This window comes from Alligator sinensis, unplaced genomic scaffold, assembly GCF_000455745.1.
Source record: "Alligator sinensis unplaced genomic scaffold, ASM45574v1 scaffold156_1, whole genome shotgun sequence".
Taxonomy (NCBI): Eukaryota; Metazoa; Chordata; order Crocodylia; family Alligatoridae; genus Alligator; species Alligator sinensis.
In genome coordinates this window covers 726,475-736,852 of record NW_005841844.1, presented here as the reverse complement: position 1 = coordinate 736,852, position 10,378 = coordinate 726,475, and the positions used below count along the sequence as shown (strand labels likewise).

At 43.4% G+C, this 10,378-nt stretch overlaps 1 protein-coding gene across 1 annotated transcript in view; it reads right to left on the bottom strand.

Moving 5' to 3' along the window:
• Nucleotides 1-10,378, bottom strand: part of NRG2 (neuregulin 2) — a 353,306-nt gene that overhangs the window by 121,350 nt on the left and 221,578 nt on the right. The window contains exon 3 of the mRNA XM_025206156.1: nt 9,590-9,761. Coding sequence (XP_025061941.1) covers nt 9,590-9,761 — 172 coding nt within the window. The remainder of the gene's footprint in view (nt 1-9,589; nt 9,762-10,378) is intronic.

Below are 10,378 nucleotides of genomic sequence, written 5' to 3'. Positions count from 1 at the left end.
CAGAAGCATCCCTGCTACTAGTACAGGGTCAAAACAACTGCCATATTCAGAAAGACGTTTTCCTAAGATATATTGGTACATATGTTGGAATGGGAACAGGGTTCACCTTCCAGTGGAGTACTGTCTGGATTCCTTGGTGTGCTTCCTGGTAATCTGTCTGCTGTGACAGATATTGGCCTCTCCTGTCTCCTATTCTGGGTCTCTCTCCCTCCCACACTGGGAACTGTTTTGAATGTTTTTATTTGTAATACATTAGGTCAGTTCATACAAATATAGAGCTCCCCGACTGTTCATCCAGGGTTATAACACTGTTCCTTATGGCTAAGTACAGACATTCAAAAAGCCTGAGCCTGAATCGATTCAATCTTTGCAGGTTAGTTTAACCTGTGTAGACTGAACTGGCAAGAAAGTGAATAGACATCCACGTTTGATTCCCAAAACGCAGGCACATGCTGGCAGTGGCTCAGGCCAGAAGCCAGGGGGCACTAGAGCGAGCGCTCCCTTCCCTTCCGCAGTGGCCAAGGGAAGCTGAGGGGAGGGCAGACCCGACTTTGATTGGGGAGGTGCTTAAAACACCACCCTGGCCTGGAAGGCTGCTTTCACAGTATTTACAACCCATTTGAAAACAGGCAGTCCCAACAAACTCAAAGAAACCTGACTGGTACAGCAAAGAGTATGAACTGAGTCAGAGCCCTGGGCCATTGTTTTACTCTACATCCTGTGACAACCAGGCAGAGGGGGGTGGCTTCCTCCTTAGGGCAAGGGGTAAGTCTATTACAATCAGTCTTTATACCACTCCAGGACTAGGATCACTGCCTCTGTATAAGTGATCAGCCCTGATAAAAGGGTTTGTCATTAATGCATAATTTACCCATGGGGCTCTTCTATAGGAAGGAAGGAAGTACAGGGTTGTAGCAGGAAACTGGTTGTATGGACGGGCTGCCAGAGTGCATTGTGGGCTAGAGGATTCTCTTCTGTAAGAGGACCTAAAATCTGTGATATAGTGCTACACTCATATTTGGGCTTGTTACAGTGTCTATGTTGGAACTTTTATTTTGTCAGAAGGAAGCACTCTTACCAGCTTGTCACTAGCTGGTCATGAGCCAATTTGTTTCCATGGAAACTAGTAATTGCAAAAATTTTATTTGACAGGAGTGTCCTATGAAAAGAGGATTGGTTCTTCCTTATATTTTTATCACCCTTAGAGGAATCAAGTGACAACCATGGTTCAGGGCTCTGACACAGTTAATATTCTTTGCTGTACCAGTCAGGCCTCTTAGCTGAGTTTGCCAGGACTGCTACCTTTCAAATGGGTTGTAAATACTGCAAGACCAGCTTTCCTGTGTAACCTGGTAGTTCTTCTATTATTAACTGAAAGTAGGAAACACCTTATATGCTAGGGACAGAAGTTACACTTAAACCAGTTTAAGTGATCAGAAACTGGTTTAAACCTGTAACAGAACAGAAGTTCGGTGCACATCAACCAGTTTCAAAATGGCAAAAACTGGTTTAAGATAAACCTGGTTGAATATGGTATCAGCCTTAATTGACTGAGGTCAAACCAGTTTATGGAGCTTATGTCCCAGACCCCTTCCTGGTTTAAACTAAATCAGAGTCCCCCAGGATCCCAGCATGCTCTACAGCCATGGGCCGGGCTGTGCTCTCAGCTTCAGAGAGCAAGGCTGGCCCCACCCCTCTACTCTGTAGATGGAGCAGGGGCGGGGGCGTGGCCAGATGCCAGCCCTTGATACATGGGCACAGCTTTGGTGTAGGAAATAATCTTATGCCAGCAATCTGGCCTCAGCACAGGTGCCAAGATAGGTGGAAAAATGGGTGTGCATTCAAGGAGTGAAGAAGGAACATACGACAGTAGGTGGGAGGGTCTCTGCTTGAGAGGAGGCATGTCTAGCCTGGGACGTGGCAGACCAATTCCTAGCCTCAAAACAGACTTCCTGTATCACCTTGGCAAGTCATTATACTTCAGCTTCCCATTGAAAAATGAGGGTAGATAATAGAACTGCTCTGCCTGGCAAGTGTCCTTTTTCTCTTGCCCCACAAATCACCCATGTTTGCCTGCTCAGGGAGACAGCTTGAGAACTAATGCTAGAGAGCAGACCAGATCAGACCTTATCTGTGCCATAGTGGTAACAGCACTGTGCTGAGATATTAGAGAGGCATAGGACCAAGGTCTCTCTGGGTGAAGGGGCCCAAAACCCGTATTTTTAGCTTCCTCGGCAAGTGCCCTAACCACTCAACCATGGGAGGTAAAGTATAAAATGGTGATCCTCCTCTTTTCAATCCCCACACCAACACCTCCGGTCATGGATTTTTGGTTGGCTACGCTTTTCAGGATTTACATGTGTGGCAGAATACCATCTCTGTCTCTCCCCAAAACTCTGCTATCTGACAATTTGGTTACCATGGTCACTGCAGAAGGCAGACACCTCTGACCCTGAGTTGTAACCTGAACTGGATAAATTCCTGAGGGAGGGGGGAAAGCTGCTCCCTCTGCCTACATGACTGGCATCACATACCTGGGTGGGTGGCTTAAGTTCCCAATTGCTCTAAGGAATGCCAACATGCCTGGGAGGGGGCTAAAGACCCTGCCAGTCTACCCAGCAACCAGTGATGCATTTCAAATTGGTTGGCTGGCAGCCAACAGTTGATGGCCTTCATTGGATCAGGTAAATGAGGTCATAAGGCCTATATAAGTTAAGGACAGCCCAGGAGGATGGGTGGTAGCCATGATGAAAACTCACAGAGAGAAGCTGGACCATCTGAAACTCACTCTCTCTCTTGAAACTCATGATCAATGAACTGCCTGCCTCCAGAAGGAATCTCCACCTGCCTCTGGATGATACTCATGAGTAAGCTACCTGAGATCTAACTAGATATACAGCTTGCAGTAACTCAGATGTGTGATCAAAGGCTACCATGCTACTTTGCTCTAAGGGATTTCCCTGATATTGCTTTACCCTGTACCCTATTCCAAATCTACTCCTTGTAACCAATAAAGTTCTCCTTTGTACCTGTCCTGGGAGACTTATTGGGAGAGGGTCTAGATTATGCCTTGGGGTCCTCTTGGTTCGTCTGACTAAAGGAGACCACTGTTTGTGCTTCAGACTGAGGGAAGCACCCCAAGTTCTTGTAGTGGGTCAAGCACTCTCAAGGCCTAATAGGACTGTGTTTCCCAGAGACCACAGTTCCCAGATCAGTCCAGACTCTAGGTGGTGGCAGCGTTACCCCCAGGCTAGTGGGTGTGCTCCAAGAAGCGTGTTGGCCAGATGCGAGGTGTCTCCAGGGAGGCACTCAGAGCCTGGAAGGTGGTTGGGCGCAGTTAGGTGGGTGGCTCAGCACAGGAGCACCCCCTACTGGCCCACTCCAACATGTACTTATGTGTCAGCCAAAAATGCCACTTACAAGCTAGAAAACTGCCATTTAGACACATAAAGAGAAACAGAATTTGGCTCACAGGTACTTAAGACAGACAGAATAGGTGAGTGGCTTTTGTCAATACCTTTCATATTCATGGATAATTTCTACATAACCATCTGTATTCCTATTAATATAACCATATACTGCTTGTGTACATATACAGTGATATAGGGTAAGTGGGGAAGTGGAAGACCTGGAGGAAGAGCAAGCAGGATGGGGCAGCAAAGGAGGTGCTCTCATACTTCCTGCAAAATCAGGGAAATCAACTAGTTACCTCAGGTGCCTGTACACAAATGCACAGAGCCTGGGAAACAAGCAGGAGGAATTGGAAGTCCTTGCACAGTCAGGGAACTATGACGTGACTGGAATAACAGAGACATGGCGGGAACTCACATGACTGGAGCACTGTCATGAATGGGTACAGACTGTTCAGGAAGGATAGGCAGGGGAGATGAGGAGGAGGAGTTATGTAAAAGAGTCATATGATTGCTCAGAGCTCCAATATGAAACTAGAGATAGTCCTGTTGAGTCTCTGGGTTAAGGTCAGAGGGGAAAGCAAAAAGGGTGATGTCATGGTGGGGGTCTGCTATACCACCAGACCAGGAGGAAGTAGTGGATGAGGTTTTCTTCAGACAGCTTACGGAAGTTTCCTGATCACAAGCCCTGGTTCCCATGGGGGGCTTCAGTCCTGACATCTGCTGGGGGAGAAATACAGCAGTGCACAGGCAATCCAGGAACTCTTTGGAGCATACTGGGGACAAATTCCTAGTGCCAGTGCTGTAGCAGCTAAGTAGGAGCCATGCTCTTCTTGACCTCCTGCTCACAAACAGGGAAGAATTGGTGACGAATATAGCAGTGGATGGCAACTTGGGCAGCAGTGACCACAAAATGACAGAGTTCAGGATCCTGAGGAAAGGAAGGAGGGAGAGCAGCAGAGTAAGGACCCTGAACTTCAGAAAAGCAGCCTTGGACTCACTCAGGGGACTCATGGGCAGGATCTCCTGGGAAGCAAGACTGAGAGAGAGAGAAGTCCAGGAAAGCTGGCTGTACTTTAAAGAAGCCTTACTGAGAGGTCAGGAACAAACCACCCCAATGTGCAGAAAGACTAGCAAGTATGGCAGAAGACCAGATTGGCTTAGCAGGGAACTCTTCAGTAAACTAAATCACAAAAAGGAAGCTTATAAGAAGTGGAAACTTGGACAAATAACTAGGTAAGAATATAAGTGCATTGCTAGAGCATAAAGGGATGAAGTCAGGAAGGCCAAAGCATAATTGGAGTTGCAGCTAGCAAGGGCTGTGAAGGGTAACAAGAAGTGTTTCTACAAGTATGTCAGTAGCAAGAGGAGGATGAGGGAAAGTGTGGGTAGCCAGTATCAAGTGGAGTGCCCCAGGGGTTGGTCCTGGGGCCAATTTTGTTCAATATCTTCATCAGCAACCTGGAGGATGGCATAGAGTGCACCCTCAGCAAGTCTGCAGATGACACCAAGCTGGGGGAAGTAGTAGATATGCTGCAGGGTACGGCTAGGATTCAGAATGATCTAGAGAAATTGGAGGATTGGGCCAAGAGGAATCTCATGAGGTTCAACAAGGACAAGTGCAAAGTCCTGCACTTAGGACAGAACAATCCCATGCACCAGTACAGGCTGGGAGCTGACTGGCTGGGCAGCAGCTCTGCAGAAAACCACCTGGTGTTTACAGGGAACAATAAGCTGAATATGAACCAACAGTGTGCCCTTGTTGCCAAGAAGGCTAATGGCATACTGGGCTGCATTGGTAGAATTGTTGCCAGTAGGTCAAGGGAAGTAATTATTCTCTTCTATTCAGCACTGGTGAAGCCACATCTGGAGTACTGTGTCCAGTTTTGGGCCCCCCCCACTACAGAAAGTATGTGGAATAATTGGAGTTAATCCAATGGAGGATGACAAAAATGGTGAGGGGGCTGGGGGACATGACTTATGAGGAAAGACAGGAAACTGGGCTTATTTAGTCTAGAGAAGAGGAGACTGAGAGGGGACTTACTAGCAGCCTTCAACTACCTGAAGCGGGGTTTGAAAAAGGATGGAGCTAGACTGTTCTCAGTCATGGCAGATGACAGTACAAGGAGCAACGGTCTCAAGTTGCAGCAAGGGAAGTTTAAATTCAATATTAGGAAAAATGTTCTCACTAGGACAGTAGTAAAACACTGGAACAGGTTACCCAGAGAGTTGGTGGAAGCTCCAGCCTTCGAGGTTTTCAAAACCCAGCTAGACAAAGCTTTGGCTGGGATGATCTATTTGGGGATGGTGCTGCTTTGAGCAGGGGGTTGTCCCTTCCAATCCTAACTTTCTATGATTCTAGGGGGTGGTTACAGCTCAAGTGCATATACTGTGGTATAAGGGAGGGTTCAGAAGAGGCTGGACAGCCACTGGTCAGGGATGATCTAGGAATAACTATGCCTATGCTCTACTATAGATATTTCCCAAGCTTCGGGACACTGCTGTTTGTCATCCCTCTCCTTCTTCCCCCCGCCCACCCTCCACTACATATGTTAGGGTGTTTTTAAGCCTTCCTCAGAGGCATTGGGTGCTGGTTGCAGCCGAGGCCGAGGATTTTGACTGGGGTGTGCTAATTCCTACTGGGACCAAAGCTGGAGATTGCTCTGCTCAAGAATAAACTGATCACCCTATTTGGGGTCAGGAAAATTTTCTACCCATAGTCAGATTGTATGGACTGTGGGGGTTTTTGCCTTCCTCTGTAACACGGACGTGACCCTCTATGCAGGATCTCTTGAGTAATGTTAACAACATTTCATAGAAGCAGGACATTGGCTGCCATGGATCCCCTGCTTTACCTGTGGCAGCTTAGGGTGATAGGTCTGTGTTGTGCCAGGGTTCAAGGTAGTTTTATGTAGAGTTTATATTGTGGTTTTTATAGTATGGTTTTGATAGGGATGATCCTGCCTCAGGCAGGTGGTTGGACTAGATGACCTCTGGAGGTCCTGTCCAGTCCTACTTCTCTATGATTCTATGATTCTGTTGACAGTTCTATTCAAAACCCTCTATTCACCAATTAATTTTCCATATGGAGGAATTCATTCTAATCTTTTTGTGATTAAATTAAAATCAATAATTTTGAGGTGACTTTAAAATACATAGGATAAAAACTGTTCAAAATTCATGTTGTCAACACTCAGCCATTTGAGCACATTAAAAAACTTTTCTAATGGATTTTTTTAGTTACTTTAATTTTGAAAATTAATACTCTATAATTTTGAACGTGGACACCCTATAAATTCTATAATGAAAATAGATGTATTTTTCACACTCTTATCTATGGCATGTGTCCACAGAAAATTATCTTTCAGGTTTCAAAATGATCTAAAGGTCTGTTTCTTCATCAGCTATGCTGAACTATACGAAGTTATATGTGTGGTAAAGTGCATAATAATGTGTTACATGCAATATCAACACTGCTTTATTTTTAAAAAAAAAGAGAGAGATTATGAGACGGCTACATTATTACCAATGGGCTGCTACAGGCTACCCCATTCTGTTACTCCATCTCTACTCTCTCCCAATAAAAAACATTTTTCACAGTTATTGTCTCCTATTCTGTCTCTATAGTTACTTCCAATTTTGGTGACAGTTGTTCAGTCACGTAGGGGACTGAAGCTTGATATTTTCATGTAAGGAAAGTATCCAGCAAAATATTTAACATCAAATGCTCCCATAATATAAAATAAATAAACCCATGTTCCACTAACGGATGCAGGTAGATTTACTGTCTGACATCATGATCCCATTAACATTTATATGGGAATTGTTTGCTAACAAAACCAACATAGATAATAATATTATAATAAATTCTAAAGTATTTTGCGTTAATAGATGTCAAAACATTTTGCAAAGAAAGTCAGTATTATCATTTCCATTTTACAGATAGGAAACTGAGGCATGAAGAAGCCAAGTGACTTGCCCCAGAAGTATTATGTCAAATGGTACTAGTTATCAGGGTGGCTGATAATACTACAGAACAGACATATTTTGTTAAATGTACTAAGAATTGTCCCCACCAAATGTAGATCAGTTACCTTACAGTAAGTTTGCCTAGTCTTGTAGCATATCACAGAGACCTGTTTTATTTTCAGCAGCTTTACCATTAAATGGGCCATACAACTGTTTATCTTCTCATACGCAGAAAATGAATACAGAATGTAGGATCATGAATTGGAAGACCAAATAAGGGCTGCATAACAATGCAGATGTATAACAATGTAGGATTCCTCAGTGTTGTGTGATATGGAAGGGCACATGGCAGATTTATGCAAAATAATTAACAGAATGCTAAGGGAGATCAAAACCTCCTGTCCTTACCACACAGTAGAACATCTAACTGAAGTGAAAGTGAGGATGGATATCCAGTAGGCAAAGAGGAGATATTTAGTTTACAGTATGAAATAAATTGCTCTATAAATTAATGCAGTTGGGTATTTTGTCAAGCCAATGATTGTTTGGGGGGAAAATACACTCTGGGGCATTGATTTTTAGATTCCTTCAAAGTGATGTATGTGCTCTCATTATCTTGGAGGAGCATGCAAGGTCCTGAGTGAGAAAGACAGCTGATACCTGAGGCCTAATGTCTGACAGTCAGCATCCAGGCATTACAAGGGGAGGAGGAGGCGTGGAGTATAAAAGATTATTGTGCCACTTTACCCTTTCCCTTTAATCCCACCTAATTCCAACAGCCAGGCTAGGAGTCCACTCAGATTCTAAATAAAGAAATGGGGAAGGCTTGTTGAAGCACATGCAAAAATCTTTGTCCTGATCTAAAGAAACCAGGAAGGAGAATCCAAAATGAGTTTTGTTGCTATTTTGCCAGCTGGACTTGTGCACTGGCCCTGTCTGAAGTCATCTCATGAATACAATTATCAGAGAAAGATGCCTCTGTTTTTTCCACTTAGTTACACTGGAAAAACCTGTCCACAAATTAATGTGTCCTTTACCTCAACCAGGAGGCCAGCCAATACCTTTTAGGGCTCATCAGTATTGAGATTGTACCAGACTTGTATTTTCTTAGTTGTGTTATGAGTCCTCTTTTCCCCTACTCTAGCTCTGATATTACTGGGATGAATCAAAAACAGATTCCCCCATATTGGGGGGTAGAATACTAGATACTAACTGAGAAGGAGCTGATGGTGTGGTTGTTCAACTAATATCTCCACTTTGACATTTATTCAAAGTCACCATTGGCCATCTGACTGAGACTTGTTTTTCTTCCCTTCCAGGTATCCGGGCTGTATTCTCATCTCTCCTTCCCACCTCTATTTCTGAGTGAGACATAGCTTCCTCATGTGAAAAATGGAAAAAATACTTACCTATTCTGAACAAATACAAGGAGAGGCTTAACTGGGTAATGTCCTCTACTATTTGAGATCTTTCAATGGAATGTGCTATGCAGAATATAACAATGCCAAAGTACCCTACTGCAATGTATACTGTATCAGATATAGTAAAGAAGGTTACATTTAACCTATGTATTTTAAAATCCTGAAATGAAGACATACATTTTCAAATATGTCTGGATCCATGGTGGGAAAGGTGCCAACATTACACTGTAGTGCTTCAGGTTCATTAGTTACCACTAGCATTTGGCAGTACCTAAATTTGAAGGGCCTATCTGCTAAAATCTCAAACATAAGCAGCTCACATTGACATATGTCCTTTTGATCTGGAAGATCTAAAGTATCATATACATTTTAATCCAGCACAGATCATTTATACAGGCATCATTTCACTCACCATTGGTACATAACCTGTAAGTGGGTAAAACATAGCAGCTATTCAAAAAGACATTATTCAAGAAGACACTATACAATATTATACAATAATTTAGAAAAGATGAAAACAGAATATCCAAGTGAAGCTGTAAATAAGATTTAGGAAGTTGTTGATGGAATTAGACAAAAGGGGCTATGAATGCAAGAATTTTTCAGCTGTATATCAAATGCCAACCCAGACCAATCAGCTTAGCCTGTGAATTTCAACAGGACCCTTGCACAAGATGATATGGGGGCTGAAAAAATTGCCATAGCTAGCAACAGGCAGCCAAATGTACACAACTTACAAAGAGTATTGCTTAATTATAAGGACACAAAGTAGTCCTGTTTCATACTTACTTTCCATTCCCATATTTTATTCGGATGTCCTTGCTCTTCTTCAGTTCTTTACCATCTTTAAACCACTTGTAGGAGGGCTGAGGATTCCCTGAAGTAGCCTCACATTTCAGTGAAATCTTATCCCCCACATGAACATTTGGACTTTTCAGTTTTTTCAGTTTTGGAGGAACAGCTGCAAAAGAAAAATAAGACTAAGATGAAACCTATCCCTTTAAGGGGTGTAGTGCAAGTTATGTAGTTGAGTTTCTCTCTGCTATGACTCTGAGAAAAGCATCTGATCTGCACTTTTCACAACTACATTTCCTATATACTGCCCGAGAAGCTGGAACTTTTCCTAAACACTTTGCCACTGTTAACTTCATTATTTTTTTAAAAAGCAAACAGGTGGGTTTCACACACAGTTGTATCCAGCATCTGATTTCAGGGTGAGACCGAGCTCACTAGCTTCCATCTTCCTCTTCCATCTGCTGCAGATTTCCAGACCAATCACTCCTTTTTTTCTTTATGAATGAAGCAGGCTCTGTGCATATCCATGTGTACAAGGTAAATGAAGACTTTATTCTGCTCCCTGCACTTGAAAGCCTGAAAACCAAACTGAGGGAAGGGCAGGAGGAGCTCAAGATATTAGCTCTCTAGATATTTTTTTACTTATCCTGATACTACTCCTGATAACCCTTTTTGTAAGGCATCTTCTTTTACCTCTGCTGCTGTTGCCACCAGATATGATGCTAATCCCCAAGTCTCTCTCAACCACAGCATTTGGCAACAGAAGGACGTTAATGGTTTGGG